General features: G+C 44.7%; 1 protein-coding gene across 1 annotated transcript in view; it reads right to left on the bottom strand.

Annotated features, from left to right (window-relative positions):
* The window catches only part of LOC147108085 (serine/threonine-protein kinase PLK2-like), a 48,326-nt gene that overhangs the window by 11,248 nt on the left and 13,271 nt on the right, over window positions 1-23,807 (bottom strand). Inside the window, exons 7-13 of the mRNA XM_086004552.1 lie at window positions 22,225-22,423; window positions 20,335-20,482; window positions 19,034-19,149; window positions 15,416-15,569; window positions 10,188-10,268; window positions 6,947-7,106; window positions 3,295-3,424 (exon numbers count right to left, since the gene is read on the bottom strand). Of these exons, the coding sequence (XP_085860678.1) occupies window positions 3,295-3,424; window positions 6,947-7,106; window positions 10,188-10,268; window positions 15,416-15,569; window positions 19,034-19,149; window positions 20,335-20,482; window positions 22,225-22,423 (988 nt within the window). The remainder of the gene's footprint in view (window positions 1-3,294; window positions 3,425-6,946; window positions 7,107-10,187; window positions 10,269-15,415; window positions 15,570-19,033; window positions 19,150-20,334; window positions 20,483-22,224; window positions 22,424-23,807) is intronic.

Genomic DNA, 23,807 nt, shown 5'->3' with positions numbered 1-23,807 from the left:
TTTTGAAAGTCAGTACAAAACTTTAAGGTTTAGGTCTTATGTCAATGATCTACCAATTTGTACACTGTAAATTCTAAAAACCGCAATGACCAGTTAATATAAGACTAGAAAATATGCAGTGATATATTATTATACGAATGCGTAAGAAATTGCATCTACATGCTGCCTTTCATAACATCAGTCCTCTCCAAGGAGCTTTACAACTTTACTTACAAAAGGAATACTTTTTAAATATATTCACTTTTGTAATGTAGAAAATGTGGCAGCCAATTTGCGCACAGCAAGGTCTCGCAATCAGCAATGAAATTTTGACCGAGTAAGCTGTTTTAGTGATGCTGGTTAAGGGATAAATATTGGCCAGGACACCAGTGAAAATGCCCCTGCTCTTCTTCAAAATAGTGCCATGGGTTCTTTTATGTCCACCTGAGAGGGAAGACGGGGTCTCGGTTTAATGTCTCATCTGAAAGATGGCACCTCCGACAGCGCAGCACTCCCTCAGCACAACACGGAGGTGTCAGCCTGAATTACGCTCTCAAGTCTCTGGAGCGAGACATGAACCCACAACCTTCTGATCAGGAGAACCCCATGAATTTCAGGGCCACTAAGTTTATCGTAAGACTGTGTTAGATAGATTAGAGCCCTTGTATCAGCTCATCCGTTACGGAAACCCTCATCCATGCCATTGTTACCTCCAGACTTGACTATTCCAACACACTCCTGGCTGGCCTCCCACATTCCACCCTACCTGAACTTGAGCTCATCCAAAACTCGGCTGCCCGTGTCCTAACTCGCACCGAGTCCCATTCGCCCATCACCCTGGTGCTCGCTGACCTACATTGGCTCCCGGTTAAGCAACACCTCGATTTCAAAATTCTCATCACTGTTTTCAAGTCCCTCCATGGCCTCGCCCCTCCCCATCTCTGTAATCTCCTCCAGCCCCACAACCCCCCGAGATATCTGCACTCCTCTAATTCTGCCCTCTTGAGCATCCATGATTACAATCGCTCAACCATTGGCGGTCGTGTCTTCTGTTGCCTAGGCCCTAAGCTCTGGAATTCCCTGCCTAAACCTCTCCGCCTCGCTACCTCTCCTTCCTCCTTTAAGACGCTCCTTAAAACCTACCTCTTTGACCAAGCTTTTGGTCACCTGCCCTAATATCTCCTTGTGTGGCTCGGTGTCAAATTTCTTGTCTTTTAATATTCCTGTGCAGCACCTTGGGACGTTTTACTGCGTTAAAGGCGCTAAATAAATACAAGCTGTTGTTGTTATTATTTCGCTGCAGTATATCTTTATTTACATTGTGCGGTCAATCACTTGTTGCATGCTGTTTATTTGTTCTCTGTTCTGAACTGCATCCTTTATGTGTATTTTGGAATGAAAACATACACAACCAAACTGACTCTATAACAAACATCTTTTGATACAGCGAAAGGAAATGCAGGAACGGAATCTGCCGCTTTAAGATCTTAACAAGCTGAAAAGAACAGAACACTTCATGCAGACCCTTCACTTAGTCTTCTCATCTGTTCCAGATGACTGGCCCTTGCTGTCTTCCCAGCCTTCTCAATTCTTCAGCCTGGCTAATTACACAATTTGGAGGATGTCAATTTGATGCTCTAAAAACCTGACAGCCAGGGACTGCTCATCTCTTATTCAGTCAACTCTGAACCAGTGAGGCATTAGTCCCGGATATATCTCTATCTGTCTTCGCAGAGTGTGTCAATTTTCAGCAGAAATGTTACGGTACACAAAGCTCAGATTACTGGCACAACTTTTAATTAACAGACCTCTTTTAAAAAAAACATTTGTTCCCAGGAAGTGGGCAATGTTGGTAAGGCCACACTGACATGAGAACTTAAGAACATAAGAAATAGGAGCAGGAGTCGACCATTCGGCCCCTCGAGCCTGCTCCACCATTCAATAAGATCATGGCTGACCTTCTACCTCATCTCCACTTTCCTGCACAATCCCCATATCCCTTGATTCCCTTAATATCCAAAAATCTATCAATCTCTGTCTTGAATATACTCAATGACTGAGCCTCCACAGCCCTCTGGGGTAGAGAATTCCAAAGATTCACCACCCTCCGAGTGAAGAACCCCGCCGGGTTGGAGGAGTCGAGTAGGAGATCTGCGGGGGTCGCAGGGACCTGAAAGTAAGCTGTAGAGGCGAGTGATGGGTGCAAGTGTGGAGTGGTAAGTATGGAAGGTGAGTATTAAGTGTTAAAAAATGTTCACTTACCTTGGTTTCTACCGACAGCCTTCATCCACCCTAGATCGGGAGTCCCGACATCCTCATTGTCGATTTCACAGACTGGCTGTTGGATGCTCCGAACCAACAGCCATCTGAAATCTACAAAGTTGAAAGGTTTGTTGAGTCCTGAACACAAAGACTCATCAAACTACAGAGAATGCCAGTGTTTGACAGCTTCACAGAGCTGTCAAATGCTGACATTTCTTATTTCAACATGCTCTGTCAGTGACTTCCCCCCTAATTGGCCTGCTGAGCCCGCAGAGCGGGCTTAACAAGGTCAATCAGGGGAAAATCCCACGGGTTGGCCAGAAGATGATGGAGGTGGGACATAGACCCGACAAGCAACAGTCCTGCCTCCAACTCGTCTCCGTTGAGAAAATCCAGCCCTTTAACTCTGTTTCTCTCTCCACAGATGCTGCCTGACCTGCATTTGGTTTAATAATGCTCCTGTGAAGCGCCTTGGGACATTTTACTACGTTAAAGGTGCTATATAAATACAAGTTGTTGTTGTTGTAGTACCATAACCACTATACCATACTCAGCACGACAGAGTATTCATTTTTACCACTACTGTTCCTACACAAAACCAAATAGCAACACAGAAAGGATGTCAACTTCTCAACTGTTCCCTGTTGGCCACCTTTCATTCGCGACTTTCCACCATATACACTCAGTGTGGGCTACCTTACCACTCTCCACTTCTAATGTTCAAAATTGGCATTAGATCCAGGTTCCAGAAGTGAGAGGACAGTGTGCCACCCAATCAGTCTCAGAACCAGGTGCTTTGCAATTCCCCTTTAATGTCAGTGGGATAGTTTGACAGAGCCCATAGCGCAGGCGCCCACCAACGTTCCCGCAAAGCTGTGCGGCCGCATGGCCATGCAGCGGTCTGGAGGTCCCGCGCAGGCCGCTAACCGGCTTTTACACGGGAGAAAGCGTGTAAATGCGAAAATTTGAATGCGCCGCGCAGCCACTTAAAGGGACCGCGCAGCAAAAAAGGGGGAACATTGGTGCCCACTGTTTTAAGCTTAAAATTATTACCTGCTTCAGGTGTTCCTCCATGTACTGCGTGAAGAACCGTAATACTGTCAGCTGCTCGCTGAGCTGCCTGGGGACATCGTTCATTGGGAAAATGGACCAGTGCCCAAGCTCTGTACAACAACACACTGACCTAAAATGAACATGAAAAAATTATCTTGCATTTCATAAATTTATTACAAAATAACAGTGTTTCCTCTTGAAAACATTTTCCTGCTAAATGGATAAAAGTCCAAACTGTGGTCATTTCAAATGATATTAGCAATGCTGTTTCTTGGTCAGTCGACCAGAAGACGCAGCTAAATGGTGCTGGGAAATATTCTTCCATGGCCATTTTCTCTCCCTCCCTCAATTGATCCTACTGCGTTTTAATAAGAACATAAGAATTAGGAGCAGGAGTAGGCCATATGGCCTCTCGAGCCTGCTCCACCATTCAATAAGATCATGGCTGATCTTCGACCTCAACTCCACTTTCCCACTTTGGGTCAGTTGGTGTCCAACACACACAGAAATGCATCACCATTCTAAAGGGTCTCCAAAGAAAGCCACTGAGACACGCACGGCTAGAATTTCTGTTTGTCCAATATGGAGTGAACTCTCTCATCCATAGGGAACCATCACAATTACCCAAGTCCACAAGGCTTATGTGCAGGTTTGCAAGGGCCTTAGTGTCATAAGGCCTCCCAAGTGTGCATAGGGGTACTGATAGCGTTTAACTGGCTAAAACTGCACAGCTGACCAGTATAGAGCACTGGTAAGCTTCCCACTGCTTGTCCAGCCAGGACTACCCTACCCACACATTAGTTTATGGGATGTGGGCGTCGCTGGCAAGGCCAGCATTTATTGCCCATCCCTAATTGCCCTTGAGAAGGTGGTGGTGAGCTGCCTTCTTGGACCGCTGCAGTCTGTGTGGTGAAGGTACTCCCACAGTGCTGTTAGGGAGGGAGTTCCAGGATTTTGACCCAGCAACGATGAAGGATCGGCTGATATACTTCTAAGTCAGGATGGTGTGTGTGACTTGGAGGTGAACTCGGAGGTGGTGGTGTTCCAATTGCCCTGGAGAAGGTTATGTAGCACTTTTCATGCCTTCAGGAAGTCCCAAAGTGCTTTACAATCAATGGACCATGTTTCGAAATGCAATCACCGTTATTATGTAGGCAAACACGACAGCCAATTTGCACACAGCAAGGTCCCACAAACAGCAACGAATCATAGAATAGCACAGAAGGAGGCCATTCGGCCCATCGAGTCTGTGCCGGCTCTTTGGAAGAGCAATCCAGTTAGTCCCATTCCCCTGCTCGTTCCTTATAACCCTGCAATTTTTTCTCCTTCAAGTATTTAGAAGTCTGGTTTGAGATTGGAGCTGCCAGGGATTGAACACGGGGCCTCATACATGTGCACTACCACTGAGCGACATCCTCACTTACTAGATGTCCAGGTAATCTGTCTTTGGTGATCATAGTTGAGAGCGGATGTTGACCAGGACATTAGCCCTGCTCCCTGCTCTACGAATAGAGCAAAACGTTGTCACTCCAAAGGTGGGGAGTCAGAGGCTCTTTATGGGTTAAAGATTAGAGTAAAAAAATGTAACCTCTCTGCAGGGAAATAGAGCCGGGCATTATGATGTAACCAACTGTCTCTGGAATTGTTTATCGTTCTTCCTTAAGATGTGTGAAGCCTTGTTAAAGCCCAGTGTAGAGCCCAGGCCTGCTCACAGGAAGAATGAATTCCAGTAGGCCTATAGAGGGCATACTGGTCAGAATTTCTGGGCTAGCCAGGGAATCCCAGACACTCACCCAATCTACCAACAGAATTGAGGGTGCAGGTGCAAGAGCTATCCATCCCCCACCCCACCCCCGCCCCCACCCACTGGTACAGTATACGGGCCACAGTGTAATCCAGGTGAATCCTAGTTTCACCTCAAATTCCTGCCCCAGGTGACCCACCCTAGTTTCATGTCCTCCCACCCTAGGAATTTTAGTCCCCTATAACTATTAAATTCAAACAGATCATGCTGAAGGCATCTAGGACAGGGCGGGATTAATGTGCCATCTACTTCTCCTGTGGCTTCGCAAATCGAGTTCCAGTAGACCATGTTTTACTTGATCTAACTTTTTCCCCAAAATTGTGGAACTCCTCAACTCACTCAGTCTGCCGATCCTCCGACAATTAAAGCCTAAATTTAGCAACCCCCAAGCAATTTTTCTCCATGTATCTTGTCTTCTGTCCTACCCTTTTCACTCTTGGTGATACTCTGCACTGCCTGCTTTGACTATTCACCTACCTTTCTCAACTTTAAAAGGCAACTATAAAAATGGAACACGGGAGTGAAAAATCAATGTCTAAGGTTCAGGATCCTGGATCTAACAAAGGGGCCAGACACACGATGAGCGAATGCAACTGAAGAAATGACTAATGGAGTCGACCATGACTAACAGTCTGATTCTCTAGCATGTGGTATGTTCCTGAAAACACCTGAAGCTAAATCCACAGAGAGAAAATCCCAGAATATCACACCATTTATGGTACCCTTTATTTGTTCAGAGATCTATATGTTTCTGTTGTAAAGCAGCAGCATGGATCATTTTCTGTAAATTCCCAATACTGAATTTTACCCTATAAAACGGAGAGATCCAACAGACAGCGGGGTACAATTTGCACCGGGGTTTCCCCATCTCCTGCCGTAGCTCTGGCAGAGAATTGACAAAAAAAACAGAGAAATGGCATGACTGGCCATTTATGCGGTTTCACCAGGGTTCCCGCTGCAGTTACGGCGGGAGATTGGGGGAACCGTCTGCCCTCTCAGGTAAAAGATCCCGCGGCACTATTTCAAAAAAGAGCAGGGGAGTTTACCCGGTGTCCTGGCCAATATTTATCCCTCAACCAACATCACCAAAACAGATTATCTGTTATTATCATATTGCTGTTTGTGGGAGCTTGCTGTTCATAAATTGGTTGCTGAGTTTCCTAAATTACAACAGTGACTACACTGGAAAAAAGAATTACTTCATTGGCTGTAAAACGCTTTGGCATGTCCTGAGGTTGTGAAAGCTGCTATATAAATGCAAGTCTCTTTCTTTAATTCATAATATTTGAGGAATAAGCAAGAATCATAGAGTGGTTACAGCACAGAAGGAGGCCATTCGGCCTCTCGAGCCCATGCCGGCTCTCTGCAAGAGCACTGCAGCTAGTCCCAATCCCCCGCCCTTTCCCTGTAGCCCTGCAAATTTTTTCCCCCTCTGGTGCTTATCACACTCCCTTTTGAAAGCCACGATTGAGTCTGCCTCCACCACCCTTTCAGGCAGTGCATTCCAGATCCTAACCACTCGCTGCGTAAAAATGGTTTTCCTCATGTCGACTTTGGTTCTTCTGCCAATCACCTTAACTCTGTGTCCACTGGTTCTCGACCCTTCCGCCAATGGGAACAGTTTCTCTCTATCTACTCTGTCCAGACCCCTCATGATTTTGAACACCTCGATCAAATCTCCTCTCAACCTTCTCTGCTCCAAGGAGAACAACCCCAGCTTCTCCAGTCTATCCACGTAACTGAAGTCCCTCATCCCTGGAAAATTATAATTAAAGAGGGTTTTTTTTGTGAGTCATGCAATCATGCACAGAAGCTGATATAACAGATCTGCATCCCAGGGTCACTTACTTTGAGTGAGGGAGCAGGGTCATGTGTGTTCCGTTATTCAGGAGAATCCCAGTACTGCTGTCAGACAGCTGGTAGCCAAAGCCATACTTGTTAGAGTAGTCAATCCACTTTGTGACTCGTAATAAGGAGCAATTCATTTGGTCTTCAGGATTCTGGTCAACTGATCAACAGTATAAGAATGAAAATTGTAGAAATTACTATTAACATTTGTAAACTTTGGACTTACCTGTATGCCCTGTTCGAGATTTTGTTTTAATTTATGTTATGGTACCGCTATAATGATTAGATTCAGCTTATAAGGGGTTAACTCCCAACACCAACAGACATGGAATGCAAACGAAAGCCACAGAAATTTGGAATGTTAATTAGGATACATTTGGGAATAGTTGAGTTAAAACACCGGGAAAATGTTCGATTATCTACAATGCTCACATCACCGAGTAGCACATCTTGTGCCAGCAATAAAGATCCTCTCCTTTGTTTTCCGTCAACCCGTAGTGGAATATCCATTGTGGGTTAATAAGATTAGAAAAGACATGTGTACATGCAGGTAGGACAGAGAGAGATCCGACTGAGAATGCGAGTAGCCTGCGACAGAAAGATACAGTTCTAGTTAGCGTAGGTACAACTCGCTTGAAAGTGGCACAGCGTCTAGAACAGCAGCAGGGTGTTATCTTCATTGTTTTCCATAGAATGAGTAGAAAATTGATGGATCTGACTGTGAAAGCTGTATTCTGTGCATTCGTGTGTTTTGTGTATAATAACCCAATATGTTGGTTTACAGTCATGCTGTGCCCACTGGAGTGCATTTCAGCCCATTTTCCCTAAAGACAGAAGAATGCACATGGTGGCACATTGGAGGTTACAGTGTCCAACACGTGCAACAAGGGTTCGACGTTATTATCCCCAGGTCATGCTATTGTTTAACCAAGTAAAAGTGCCCTGTGGATTATAAAGGATGCAACAGGAGAGTGACTGATGACCCTGAGCCTGAGAACCTATCTAGCACCGAACCTGAACATTCTTAACAGCGATATTAACGGTCCAACGCTTGATGCAGTCACATGCCTTTTCTCTGTCGACTAGTTTAACGCAGGTATTAAGCCACTTAAAATAAATGCCTTTATGTCTGCATCAAAGTAGTGGACAGCCTGCACTCAATACCGTGTTGTACTGGCTAGGAAGGATTTTGCACAGTAAATCAATGGAGATTCTGGAAATGAATGGCTGTAAGTTCACTATCTGCATGGCTAGTGCATGAATCAGAATGAGAAGCAGTATAAAAATCAACTCTTTCATGCTCAATTGTCCCTACTTTGTGCCGGAATGCACTGCTTCTTTCTTGAGTACAGTTCAGCAGGCACCAGCACCACAATCAAGTAGCATGTCGATGAGCTATTCCACCAAGGGGGGCATCACTGTCAACCCAGATACCATCTTCAGCCGATGGCTACGCTTTCCACGAAACACTGGAAAATCAGCAGGAGCAGGAACCCTGGCTGATTTTATCCCTGCCTTACCCAAAGACCAATTTCAACACTTCCATCATTAGATCTGCTAATTCAGCACTGATTTAATATTGAACCCCAGACCTTCCTGATCGGTGTGGCTCCGCTTTGAGACACTGGGGCAGTTGACATCAACAGCAGTTTATCCAGAAGGTTCAGAAGCAATCAGGGCGACCTTTATTCATTCACGGGATGTGTGCGTCGCTGGCAAGGCCGGCATTTATTGCCCATCCCTAATTGCCCTCGAGAAGGTGGTGGCGCCTTCTTGAACCGCTGCAGTCCTTGTGGTGAAGGTACTCCCACGGTGCTGATTTCATCGCAGCGGTTTGGTACAACTGAGTGGCTTGCTCGGCCATTTCAGAGGGCAGGTTAAGAGTCAACCACATTGCTGGGGGTCTGGAGTCACATATAGGCCAGACCGGGTAACGACGGCAGATTTCCTTCCCTAAAGGACATTAGTGAACCAGATGAGGTTATGCACTTTGGCAGAAAAAATCAAAGAGCAAGTTATTATCTAAATGGAGAGAAACTGCAAAGTGCTACAATACAAAGGGATCTGGGGGTCCTGGTGCATGAAACACAAAAAGTTAGTATGCAGGTGCAGCAGGTGATCAGGAAGGCCAATGGAATCTTGGCTTTTATTGCGAGGGGGATGGAGTATAAAAACAGGGAAGTCTTGCTGCAGTTATACAGGGTATTGGTGAGGCCACACCTGGAATACTACGTGCAGTTTTGGTTTCCATATTTAAGAAAAGATATACTTGCTCTCGAGGCGGTTCAGAGAAGGTTCACTCGGTTGATTCCAGAGATGAGGGGGTTGACGTATGAGGAAAGGTTGAGTAGGTTGGGACTCTACTCATTGGAATTCAGAAGAACGAGAGGCGAAGAATGTGGGGCAGCACGGTGGCATAGTGGTTAGCACTGTTGCCTCACAGCGCCAGGGACCCGGGTTCGAATCCAGCCTCGGGTGACTGTCTGTGTGGAGTTTGCACATTCTCCCCGTGTTTGCGTGGGTTTTCTCCGGGTGCTCCGGTTTCCTCCCACAGTCCAAAGATGTGCGGGTTAGGTTGATTGGCTATGATAAAATTGACCCTTAGTGTTAGGGGGATTAAATACGTGGGGTTACGGGGATAGGGTGGGATATGTGTCGGTGCAGGCTCGATGGGCCGAAATGGCCTCTATCTGCACTGTGGGGTTTCTGTGATTCTGTGATTTCTGTGATCTTATCGAAACATATAAGATTGTGAGGGGGCTTGATCGGGTGGATGCGGTGAGGATGTTTCCACTGATGGGTGAGACTAGAACTAGGGGGCATAATCTAAGAATAAGGGGCTGCCCTTTCAAAACTGAGATGAGGAGAAACTTCTTCACTCAGAGGGTAGTAAATCGATGGAATTTGCTACCCCAGAGAGCTGTGGAAGCTGCAACATTAAATAAATTTAAAATGGAGATAGACAGTTTCCTAGCAGACAAGGGAATTAGGGGTTACGGGGAGAGGGCAGGGAAGTGGACGTGAGTCTAGATTCGGATCAGCCATGATCCTATTGAATAGCGGAGCAGGCCCGAGGGGCCGTATGGCCTACTCCTGCTCCTATTTCTTATGTTCTTATGGGTTTTTATGACAATCCAGTGGTTTCATGGTCACCATTACTGACACTCGCTTGTCAGGATCATGGGAACAAGAGAGAGTTCAAATTTTTTGCTCACTTTTGAAGTATTTCCAAATTTCTTACCTTCAGGCATGTTTTCCAGGCATCCCTTTAAAACCCTGGCAACAGAGTCTACAATACTCTCCACTGTACAGTCATCCTCATCTGTAAATGAGAAAGTCTCTTGATATTTGTTTGCATTTTTCATTTTTACATGCTCAGTGGTCTACCCTGTGATTACAGACGTATTATAAGCTCTAGTTATCAATCTCTCCACCATACACAATCCCCCGCAGTACAAAAACTCGCGCGGGCAGATGCATTACGTGTGCAGCGTACAAGATGTATTTATACAGCTATCTGAGAAATGCAAAGTGTCTTCTTTATCATCAGCTATTTCCAATCTCTATCAATGACTTAGGTGAGGGAGACCGAGTGTAATACTGTATATCCAAGTGTGCTGACAATACAACGCTAGGTGGGAAAGTAAGCTGTGAGGAGGATGCAAAGAGGCTGCAAAGGGATTTAGACAGGTTAAGTGATTGGACAAGAAGGTGGCAGATGGAGTATAATGTGGGGAAGTGTAAAATTATCCACTTCGGTAAGAAGAATGGAAAAGCAGGATATTTTTTAAATGGTGAGAGATTGGGAAATGTTGGTATTCAAAGGGATTTGGGCGTCCTTGTACACAAATCACAGAAAGTTAACATGCAGGTACAACAAGCAATTAGTAAGGCAAATGGTATGTTGGCCTTTATTGCAGGGGGGTTGGAGTATAAGAGTAAGGAAATCGTGCTGCAATGCTACAGGGCTTTGATGAGACCACACCTGGAGTACTGTGCACAGTTTTGGTCTCCTTACCTAAGGAAGGATACACTTGCCTTAGAGGGGGTGCAAAGAAGGTTCACCAGACTGATTCCTGGGATGAGAGGGCTGTCCTATGAGGAGAGATTGAGTAGAATGGGCCTATAGTCTCTGGAGTTTAGAAGAATGCAAGGTGATCTCATTGAAACGTATAGCATTCTGAGAGGGCTTGACAGGGTAGATACTGAGAGGTTGTTTCCGCTGGCTGGAGAGTGTAGAACTAGGGGTCATAGTCTCAGGATAAGGGGTCGGCCATTTAGGACTAAGATGAGGAGAAATTTCTTCACATCTCTCAGTGTTTCCATTAACTTCAACAGGGTTCTGAATCTTTGGAATTCTCTACCCCAGAGGGCTGTGGATGCTCAGTCGTTGAGTACATTCAATACTGAGATTGATAGATTTTTGGGCACTAAGGGAATCAAGGGTTAAGAACATAAGAAATAGGAGCAGGAGTAGGCCAATCGGCCCCTCGAGCCTGCTCCGCCATTCAATAAGATCATGGCTGATCTGATCCTAACCGCCAATCTACTATCACAGAACCATCTCCTGAATCTAACAGAATTAGACACACGAAATAGGAGCAGGATCAGGCTACACGGCCCCTGGGCCCGCTCTGCTACCCACAGGGCCATCACCGATCCGAACCTAGACTCATGTCCAAATTCCTGCCCGCTCCCCATGACCCTTAATTCCCTTTACTTCTAGGAAACTGTCTATTTCTGTTTTAAATTTATGTAATGATGTAGCTTCTACAGCTTTTTGGGGCAGCATATTCCATGGACCTACCACCCTCTGAGTGAAGTAGTTCCTCCTCATCTCAGTTTTGAAAGAGCAGCCCCTTATTCTAAGACTATGCCCCCTAGTTCTAGTTTCACCCATCATCGGGAACATCCTCTCCGCATCCACCCGATCCAACCCCTTCACAATCTGATATGTTTCAATAAGATCGCCTCTCATTCTTCTGAACTCCAATGAGTAGAGTCCCAATCTACTCAACCTCTCCTCATATGTCCATCCCCTCATCCCCGGGATTAACCGAGTGAACCTTCTTTGTACTGACTCGAGAGCAAGTATGTCCTTTCTTAAGTATGGACATCAAAACTGTACGCAGTATTCCAGGTGCGGTCTCACCAATACCTTGTACAACTGAAGCAATACCTCCCTATTTTTATATTCTATCCCCCTAGCAATGAAAGCCAACATTCCATTGGCCTTCTTAATCACTTGCTGCACCTGCATACTAACCTTTTGAGTTTCGTGCACCAGGACCCCCAGATCCCTTTGTACTTCAGTACTTTCCAGTTTCTTGCCATTAAGATAATAACTTGATCTACGATTTTTCCTGCCAAAGTGCATAGCCTCACACTTTCCAGTATTGTATTCCATCTGCCAAATCTCTGCCCACTTACTTAGCCTGTCTATGTCCCCTTGCAGGTTTTTTATGTCCTCCTCACTCACTACTTTCCCTCCCATCTCAGTTTCATCTGCAAACTTTGATATGTTACACTTGGTACCCTCTTCCAAATTGTTAATATAGATTGTAAAGAGTTGGGGACCCAGCACTGACCCCTGCGGAACACCACTAGTTACTGATTGCCAGTCTGAGAATGAACCATTTATCCCAACTCTCTGCCTTCTGTTAGATAGCCAATCCTCTATCCATGCCAGAATATTACCCCCAATCACGTGATTTTTTATCTTAAGCAATAATCTTTTGTGTGGCACCTTGTCAAATGCCTTTTGGAAGTCTAAATACACTACGTCCACTGGTTCCCCTTTATCCACCCTATATGTTACTTCCTCAAATTGGCCATTGTTTTTTTTTATCTGGTTTTTCGCCTCTCCCAGGAGATCACATGGGTTCGGGTGGGATGGAGAGTGAAAGTAGATTTGAGGTCAGGATCAGATCAGCCATGATCTTATTGAATGGTGGAGCAGGCTCGAGGGGCCGATTGGCCTACTCCTGCTCCTATTTCTTGTGTTCTTATGCTCTCCAGCAATTTGTCAAACATGACTTCCCCTTCATAAAACCATGCTGACTTTGTCCTATTAAATTATGATTATCCAAATGTCCTGTTACTGTCGCCTTAATAATGGACTCCAAAATTTTACCTACCACAGATGTTAGGCTAACCGGTCTATCGTTTCCAGCCTTCTGTCTAATGCCCTTTTTAAATAAGGGTGTTACATTAGCAGTTTTCCAGTCTGCCGGGACCTTTGCTGAGTCCAGGGAGTTTTGGAAAATTATTACCAATGCATCCACAATCCCTACCGCCACTTCCCTCAAGACCCTAGGATGTAAGCCATCAGGTCCAGGTGATTTATCCGCCTTGAGTCCCATTATTTTACCGAGTACCACTTCCTTAGTGATTTTGATCGTGTTTAGCTCCTCCCCCCCTATAGCCCCCTGTTTGTCCAGTGTTGGGATATTCTTAGTGTCTCCTACTGTAAAGACTGATACAAAATATTCATTCAGTATTTTTGCCATCTCCATGTTTCCCACCATTAATTTCCCGGTCTCATCCTCTAAGGGACCAACATTTACTTTAGCCACCCTTTTTCTTTTTATATAACTATAAAAACTCTATCTGTTTTTATATTTTTTGCTAATTTACTTTCATAATCTATCTTCCCTTTCTTAATCAATCTTTTTGTTATTTTTTGCTGTCTTTTAAAGTTTTCCCAATCCTCTATCCTCCCACTAGATTTGGCTACCTTATATGCCCTTGTTTTTAGTTGAATACTATCCTTAATTTCTTTACTTAGCCACGGATGGTTGTCTTTTCTTTTACACCCTTTTCTTCTCAGTGGAATATATTTTTTTTGGAAGTTGTAAAATAACTCCTTAAATGTACACCACTGATCATGTATCGTCTTACCCTTTAATCTATTTTCCCAATCCACTCTACTCAATTCCGCTCTCATACCTTCATAGTCTCCTTTATTCAAGCTTAGCACGCTTGTTTGAGATCCAACCTTCTCACCCTGTAATTGAATATGGAATTCAACCATGTTATGGTCACTCATTCCAAGGGGATCCTTTACTAGGACATTTTTAATTAATCCTGTCTCGTTACACAGGACCAGATCTAAGGTTGCTTGCCCCCTGGTCGGTTCAGTTACATGCTGCTCAAGAAACCCATCCCTAATACACTCAATGAACTCATCCTCAAGGCAGCCCTGCCCAATTTGATTTGTCCAATTAATATGATAGTTAAAATCCCCCATAATTATAGATGCTCCCTTATTACAAGCCTCAACTATTTCCTGATTGATACTCCGTCCAACAGAGTTGCAACTGTTCGGAGGCCTATAGACTACGCCCACTAGTGTTTTTTTCCCCTTATTATTCCTTACCTCCACCCAAACTGTTTCATTATCCTGATCTTTTGACCCAATATCATTTCTCTGTATTACAGTGATTCCTTCCTTTATTAACATAGCCACCCCACCTCCCCTTCCTTCCTGCCTGTCCTTCCTGATCGTTAAATAACCTGGTATGTTTAATTCCCAGGCATTGTCACCCTGCAGCCATGTTTCTGTAATGGCCACAAGATCATACCCATATGTAGTTATTTGTGCCATTAACTCGTCTATTTTGTTACGAATGCTACGTGCATTCAGATAGAGAACTTTCAAAGCTGTTTTGTGACACTTAGTTCCTGCTTTTGCCCTTTTTATTACTTTACCTTTTACTCCATACCTTCTGCCCCTTCCTGACACGCTCTGGTTTTTAATTTCCCCACTGCTACCTAAGTCTATGACCTTCTCTGTTGTCATTTTTATTATTTGCTCTCTAGGAACCTCCCCCCCACTAGTTAGTTTAAAGCCCTCTCTACAGCCCTAGTTATATGATATGGGGATAGGGTGGGAAAGTGGAGTTGAGGTAGAAGATCAGCCATAATCTTATTGAATGGCGGAGCAGGCTCGAGGTGCTGTATGGCCTACTCCTGCTCCTACTTAATTTCTTATGTTCATATATTTGATAGATTTTATTAAGACAGACTTAAAATTGTTAATACATTAAGTTGACTCACTGAACATTGTCTTGGCTGTAACCAAGATTCTTGAAAATTCCAGAACCCACATATTCTCAGTGGAAATGATGTCAATTGATATTTTGAATTTCTGCTAATGTACTGAGTTTAGTCTAACCATGGTTTACAGGAAATCCTCGTCTGTGGGACAAATTGTGATTTGCTATAAGTTTTGGGGCATGATCTCTCATTCTGGTTCCACCATGAGTTGCCTGCACTGGTCAGGTGAAATCTCCTGTGGTTTTCTTTGAACACACTTCCCAAACCTGCTGAAGATCCTGTAAACGTGTCATCATCGTATAAAGTTTGATATAGCAATTCATTTTTTCAGATCCTCTTCCAAATCTTGTTACCACAGAGGTAGATTACGTCATGAGACATGGAAAACATCCACTGAAAAGTTTTACTTACATTCACTGCCGGAATTCCAACTTCCCAACGTTCCTCTTGCCAGCACGCTAACTTGATGTCTATAGTTTGGTTGATTGGTTGGTTGGTCTTGATCAATGGAAGGTTGTGTTTCCGACAGAGGATATACTGGGGAGATGGGCACCATTTTCTCCATCTGTGGAGAATGAAGGACTGGAGGATTACTGATATTATATAACACAGTTTTATATGACACAGTGACACCGTGACTGGGACATTTTACAACTACAACCTGCAGCCCGTGATTTCCTGCCCATCCATTTTGATAGATGGGAAATCAGAGGCTGGAGAAACATAGAAGATAGGAGCAGGAGTAGGCCATTTGGCCCCTCGAGCCTGCTCTGCCATTCAATGAGATCATGGCTGATCATCCAAATTCAGTACCCTGTCCCTGCCTTCTCCCCATATCCCTTGATCCCTTTAGCCTTAAGAAATATATCTAACTCCTTCTTGAATATATTTAATGAATTGGCCTCCACTGCCTTCTGTGGTAGAGAATTCCACAGGTTCACCACTCTCTGGGTGAAGAAATTCCTCCTCATCTCTGTCCTAAATGGCCTACCCCTTATCCTTAGACTGTGACCCCTGGTTCTGGACTACCCGGCCATCGGGAACATCCTTCCTGCACCTAGTCTGTCTAGTCCTGTTAGAATTTTATAAGTTTCAATGAGATCCCCTCTCATTCTTCTAAACTCCAGCGAGTATAAGCCCAATCGACCCAATCTCTCCTCATACGTCATTCCTGCCATCCAGGTATCAGTCTGGTGAATCTTTGCTGCACTCCCTCCATGGCAAGAACATCCTTCCTCAGATAAGGCGACCAAAACTGCACACAATACTCAAGGTGTGGTCTCACCAAGGCCCTGTACAACTGCAGCAAGACATCCTTGTTCCTGTACTCGAACCCTCTTGCTACAAAGGCCAACATACCATTTGCCTTCTTAACCGCCTGCTGCACCTGCATGCTTACCTTCAGCGACTGGTGCACAAGAACACCCAGGTCTCGTTGCACTTCCCCTTCTCCCAATCTATTGCCGTTCAGATAATAATCTGCCTTCCTGTTTTTGCCACCAAAGAAAGCACAGAAGTGGAATATTTCAGTCCCTGTGGTATTTCGATTAAGTAATGAACTTACCCGAGTGGCTCAGTAGGTTACGACAGTGAGTGAGTATACAGACCAATAATACCATCACATTACAATCACAAAATTCAGCTTCGAGTCTCCTTAATAGTCACAACTGTCAAAGAGTCTTACCTTCCAGGCCGAGTTCGAGGCGGGACTGCTGGTTTTCGGGTTCCAGTCCCGCCGCCAGCGACGTCTGATAAACAGATGCTATTTTGCCCTGATTGGTCTTGTTAAGCCCGCCCTACGGGCTTGCCGGCCAATTAAGGGAAAGCCAGTGTCAGATGACATCAGTTGATGATGCTTCATCTGCCGGTTTTCTTAAAGGCATATGCACCACACTTGTTTGACAGATGATTTGACAGTGTTTGACTGCACTGAAGTGCGGTCAAGCACTGACAATCACTGTCCAAAGGTGAGCCCTTGTACCCAGGCTCTCCAATTACTCTCTCTTTAGGATAAAACAGATGGCAGCTGCAGCTGAGATTGCAGAAGCCATCTGTCACTTCTCCCGATGAGATGAGGCTACACAAACACTTCACAGCTTGTCACTGGCAGAAACATCTAACCACATAAAAAATTACTTTCACAACATTTCTTTACCTCTGATACTAACCAGTGTCCCATTGCATCCTTCACACCACTTCTGCAGCTGTCATCCAAACACCAACATAACAACAGACCCACAGCACACCTCACTTACCCTGGCGGGGTTCCCCGATGTCAGGAAGCCAGCAGCAGCAGTCGAAAAATGGGAAAAAGCCTCTTAACTGCCTGTTAACTACCCGTTAGCAAGCAGTTAAGTGGCTATAATCTTCTTCCCGCCGCTAGGAGTCGGGTCCCTGCGCAAATCGGGGACCCGACTCCCGGGAAGATTGGTTGGAGGCGGGCTGGGTGCGGGTTTGGGACCCGCTCCCATTTTTGGGGATTTTCCCAGCAGTCCTGCCTCCAGACCCGCCTCCTCAGGGCTGGTAAAATCCAGCCCCTTAAGGTGTTTCATAGACTCAAATTCCAAACTTATCAACTAAACAGAAAATTGTTGTATCGCACTAGAATCTAGATGGCAACGGCAATTGTCTAGCTCGCATGCTTTTAACGACAGAGGGGTAGATTTTGACTTTGACACTGAAGTCAATGGTAACACAGGGAGATGTAAAACGGGCCACTGATTCGCCATCATCCGTTTTACACTATCGCACAAAGCCAAAATGATCTCCAGAGACTTCAATGCCTCCAACCACATTAACTCCTATTACCGTGTATAGCAATGTTGAAATCTTTGAAAGGGCCATTGTCCAAGGCAGTTTCACCAGCAATGCACTCATGGAGTTGTTGATCACATTAAAGCTGCTGGAATCTGGGAATATCTGGCTACTTTACTTCGAGAGGTTAACATGAAGAAGTTCCAATGGACCATTTGATCTCACTCTCCCAGAACGCCTTCCCTACTATTTTCCCATTCCTGTTTTTTTTTTTACTTCTGCTCAGACAGGCCTTCAGTTTAACTTCTCACCTGCAAGACGGTACCCCTTGAAACAGGTACTCCCATAATACAGCACCAACCTAGATTATGCATCCAAACCTTGGTGTGGGACTTGAACTCACAGCCTTCTGACTCATCGGCAAGAGTGCTACTGACTGAACCAAGCTGACATGCTAGCTTACTTCAGTGCAATCTATTATGAATTAGTTTTACCAGGAAACTGGGCGATCATAGCTTTGCTTCGAGTACATGTCCATCATGCTTCAGGGCATCAAAAATATGAAAAGAAGAAAGGCGGTCAGGTCCAGCTCTTTTTTTTCTGACCTTGATAACTTCACATCTCGTTAAGACTAGAGGCCAGAGATTTACAAGCAGCTGCCAATCTACAGAAACTCTCCTCAACAATTAGCCTCCAAAGGATTGCAAGATGTGCCAATTAGGCAACTTTCCCACAGGGCGTACCTGAGCGGCGGCCTTAAAGGGGCAGGCCACGTCCCTTTAGCTCCACCTTGGCAGCTAAAAATCACAACTGTGTTTCAGAACCCAGTCTACTGGAGAGCAATGCCACTTGGAATCAGCTAGTATCATTGACATGAATCAGTCATTCATGAAAGAAAGACTTATGAAATAATACTGAGCGGCCTGCGGGTGGCGCTGTCCAGGGAGAGTATAAATACTCATGCACGGGCCCAGCTTGCGCAGGACATTCTTAACAGGAACTAGTGAAGGACACAACTAGACCTCCATGTTGTAAAACAGTTGATTCAAGCTTTGTTTAATGCTTAGACCAAGTGCCTAGTAGTTTTCTTACGTCAATCATATATATGCATTAGTCTTTAACGATGCAACTTACAGTACACTGACCACAATCTGATTGAATGCATATCACACCAAAAGTGACCAGTAGTTTTGAACCATTTAAGCCATAGTATGGCAGGCATTTTTTTTCTTGCAGGAAGTACATTAGAACTGTTTTTCAGCTGTAGCAACCTACCTCACCATCTCCAACCTCATTGCCGTTGTGTCTAGTTTTACACTGTTCATTTGCTGTTAACTTCTCCGAACCTCTGCCCAGGTTAATTACTTCATCTTGGTCTACTGGGAAATGTTCTACACACAAAGAAATAAAAGGTGATTGTGTCTGTCATAGTACACTTTAAAATTATTTTATATAGCAATTCTAAATATTGTCGAAAACACTATCTTGTAACGACAATAATGAACAATTATTCAATATGTTTTTAATTTATCTGCATCTAAGTAGTACCAACTTTACAACAACAACAACCAGCATTTATATAGCGCCCTTAACGTAGTAAAACGTCCCAAGGCATGAAGGAGATTACAGAGATAGGGAGGGACGAGGCCACGGAGGGAGTTGAAAACAAGGATGAGAGTTTTAAAATCGAGGCGTTGCTTAATCAGGAGCCAATGGAGGTCAGCGAGCACAGGGGTGATGGGTGAACGGGACTTGGTGCGAGTTAGGACACGGGCAGCCGAGTTTTGGATGGCCTCAGGGTTACGTAGGGTAGAATGTTTAGAATAAAGGTAGTCGGATCAGAGGCTGTTTTATAACGACAGGGGAACTATGCTGTGTGATACACAATATATTATTCTGCTGCTAAGGTGGATCTGTGTGCAACCTATCCTGGCCCTTTAACGCCATACAGTCTCACTATTGTAAACATCCCTATCACTTGATACCCTTACCTAATAAAATTCTGTTGATTTCAGTCACAAAAATTTCAGTTGACCCGGATTGATTAATGAGAGAATGGTTGCATTGGTATTCTTAAAGAACGAGAAGGGCCTTTTCACCAGTTTCTATTTTTGATCTAGGGATCCCAGTGACATCAGCCTACCACCAGTACATTTAATCTACTAAGCTGCACTTTTGAATGTAGAAAATGGAAGTTCAAAGTCGTGTGACTCAAAAGGCAGTGACTACAACAACAGCGCATTCACATAGCACCTTTAACATAGCAAAACGACCCAAGGCGCTTCACAGGAGCATTATCAGTCAAAATTTGACACCGAGCCACATAAATAGATATTGGGACTGGCGGCCAAAAGCTTGGTCTAAGAGGTAGGTGCTAAGGAGCGACTTAAAGGAGGAGAGAGAGAGGTAGAGAGGCGGAGAGGTTTAAAGAGGGAATTCCAGACTTTAGGGCCGAGGCAACTGAAGGCACGGCCGCCAGTGGTGGAGCGATGAAAATTGGGGATGCGCAAGAGGCCAGAATTGGAGGGGCGCAGAGATCTCGGAGGGTTGCCGGGCTGGAGGAGGCCGATGCATACCTGGGCGGTCAGGAAATCTCTTGTTGTCCTTTTTTTTTCTGAAGAAGTATTTGCCAGCTCTTTGCAACAGGCTCTTTGTGTCGTTCGACGTGCTGGCAGTGGGCGGGGTACAGCAGCGGCTGGGTGAGAGACTTTCAGGAGCGAGGCCCTAAAATGTGAGAAAAGACAGCCATATATTTATTTTTTCCAAGTATTAACGCTGGATTAATCTGCTGTACTGTTATGATTTCCACCCTTTGTCAGACTGAAAGCCAGTCAGGGAGAAGGATAAGGGTTGGGACTAAGGCTGGAGTTCTGTGTTTTGATTTGCCAATGATAAAAATCCATCAAAAACCTTAATAACAGTAATAATTAATGTCTTTCTCAGGAGACAGAGAAATGAATGGAAAAAATGGACTCCAGTATTAAAACCCAGAATTTTGGCCTAGAGTTTACCTTTTAAAAATTTCCACACTCAGCTCAAAAACCAGACAGGCAGTAACTGAGATGATGAGATAGACAGGCAGCAAAATTACTTTAGAGCATTGCTGATGATACAAAACTTGGAAATGTAGTAAATCATGAGGAGGGTAGTAACAGACTTCAGGAGGACAGAGACAGACTGGTGACATGGCAGATGAAATTTAATTCAAAGAAGTGTGAAGTGATACATTTTGGTAGGAAGAATGAGGAGAGGCAATGCAAACTAAATGGTACAATTTTAAAGGGAGTGCAGGAACAGAGAGACCTGGAGGTCCTTGTGCACAAACCTTTGAAGGTGGCAGGACAAGTCGAGAAGACTGTTAAAAAAAGCATCTGGGATTCTTAGCTTTATTAATAGAGGAATAGAGTACAAAAGCAAACAAGTTATGCTAAACCTTTATAAAACACTGGTTCGGCCTTAGCTGGAGTATTGTGTTCAATTCTGGACACCACACTTTAGGAAGGCCTTGGAGACGGTGCAGAAGAGATTTACGAGAATGGTAGTAGGGATGAGGGACTGCAGTTATGTGGAGAGACTGGAGAAGCTGGGGTTGTTCTCCTTAGAGCAGAGAAGGTTAAGAGGAGATTTGACAGAGGTGTTCAAAAATCATAAACGGTTTTGATAGAGTAAATAAGGAGAAACTGTTTACAGCAGCAGAATGGTCGGTAACCAGAGGACACAGGTTTAAGGTGATTGGCAAAAGAACCAGGGGAGACATGAGGAAACATTTTTATTACACAGCGAGTGGTTGTGATCTGGAACGCGCTGCCTGAAAGGGCGGTGGGAGCAGATTCAATAGTAACTTTCCAAAGGGAATTGGCTAGATGCTTCAAGGGAAAAAAATGACAGGATTTTAGGGAAAGAGCGGGGGAGAGGGATATATTCGATAACTCTACCAAAGAGTCAGCACAGGCATGATGGGCTGAATGGCCAACTTCTGTGCTGCATCATTCTATGATTCTATAAGGGACTGGGTGAGGGGGGGGGTGGTTTCATGCCTTACCAGTAGAGATACAATAGGGCTCCACTAGGTGGTACTACCGAGACTCATATTTCAGTACATGGAGCATTCCATGTGGGAGGTGGTTTATGCTCCAATTTGATGCGTCACAGTATTGTTAGCCAATGTTCCCATTAAGTTGCACAGCCTCGCAGTCCCACGCAGGCCACTTGTCGGCTTCACAATGCAAAAAACCGCATCACGTACGGAAGTTTGAACGTGCCACGCAGCCCCTCAAAGGGACCATGCTCCCCCCCCCCCAACCCCAAAACAAATTAGAGGGACTATTGTTGCTAACACTGCGCTTTATTCTTACAGCTTCATTACTTCACCCTCCCACCACAAGCTGGAGTATTTAAACAATTATTTTAATGGTCCTGCAACAGGAAATTGAAGGGAAAAAAACAGAGATATATAGGACACACACCTGTGTGAAAAAGTCATGTTGAATGATCTCATCGAGGCTCGGTCGATCCTCAGGGTTCTTCGCTAATAAACTGGCAGTCAGATGCTGAGCAGCTGCAGACAATGAGTTTGGTACGCTGTACTTTGCCTCCCTGAGGCTTTGGCATGTGTCTTTGATGTCTGCGATTTTGAAAGGCAAATGACCAGACAGCATTGTATAGCTAAAGAATGAAGAGAATGCCTTTTATTCCGGTGTGGAACATTCCATTGTGTATCAGATCACAATGCATCTTTCCCCTTCCCCTTTGGGATTTGTTAAGATTTTTTTTTCCGTTTTTGGTAAGCACTGAAAAATTTTGAAATTCTGCACAACATTCTGAAATGATTCATTTCTTCTTCCGATACAAACTTTACTTTTGGCAAAGAGACAACCACTTACCTGTGAAGGGCATTTCCAGACCTGATTCTAATTACCTATCGTGAAGAATGCACATGAAAAGGGCATCTGCAAAGAAATAATTACTGAGCTAATTTTTGCAGAATCCACTTCACTGATGTTAAGGGGCATTCTTCACTAAAGGTGATTTGGAATAGTGATGGTGAGGACATCTGGACAATTCAGTCATACTGAAAAGCATAACCTTATAGATTTTGAGTAAAATACTACAACTACAAGGATGAAACACAGCAGTGTCGGTTTAACCCTTAGTGCACCACGGGCGAGTTTTCTCTTCCCCCAGGGGCTGTAGGGAATTTATTCCGAGTCAGTGGTCAATTCGGCCGGAATTTTGCCAGTCCTCAGAGTGCAGGATTGGAGGCGGGACCGCTGTCAAAATCGCAAAGATTGACAGCGGGCAGGAAACCCGCTGTCAACCCGCCTCCAATCAATCTTTCCAAGTGTCGGGTCCCCAATTTGCGCATGGACCCGACACCTAGCGGCGGGAAGAGGATTATAGCCACTTACCTGGCTGTTAACAGGTACTTGATAATTGTTAATAGGCTCTTTTTCAACTTTGCCGCTTCTACCTCAGGTTCCCCGACGTCCGGACACCACGCCAGGTAAGTGTGGCGTGTTGTGAGTCTGCATTGATGACAGCTGCAGAAGTGATGTGAAGGATCCAATGGTGCACTGGTGAGCTTCAGAGGTAAGGAAATGTTGGGAAAATCATTTTTAATGTATTTATTCTTTTCTGTAGGTAACAAGTTTTGAATTGGCTGTCTAGTCCCACCTCATTGGGAGAACCTCTCTCACCAGTGACAGATCGCTTCTGTAACCTCACCTGCAGCTGCCATCTGTTCTAGCCTATGGAGGGTGTCACTGGAGAGCCTGGGTGCAAGAGCTCACCTGTGAACAGTCATTGTCAGTGCTTGCAGCACCTCAATGCTGTCAAACACTGAGAAATGAGCTGTCAAAGAAAAATTGTGCATGGCCCCTTTAAGAAACCCAGCAGCTGACGCGTCATCAAATGACATCATCTGACTGGCTTCTTCTTAATTGGCCGACAAGCCCACAAGGCCAATTGGCATAAAATCACATCCGTTGGCCGGATGCAGTTGGGGGCGGGACTGGAACCCGGAAACCAGCTGACCCGCTCCCAAGCCGCA

The sequence above is a fragment of the Somniosus microcephalus genome, chromosome 13, assembly GCF_052327205.1.
Source record: "Somniosus microcephalus isolate GS21.2 chromosome 13, FLI_Smic_1.0, whole genome shotgun sequence".
Lineage (NCBI taxonomy): Eukaryota > Metazoa > Chordata > Chondrichthyes > Squaliformes > Somniosidae > Somniosus > Somniosus microcephalus.
This window is presented reverse-complemented; position numbering and strand designations above follow the sequence as displayed.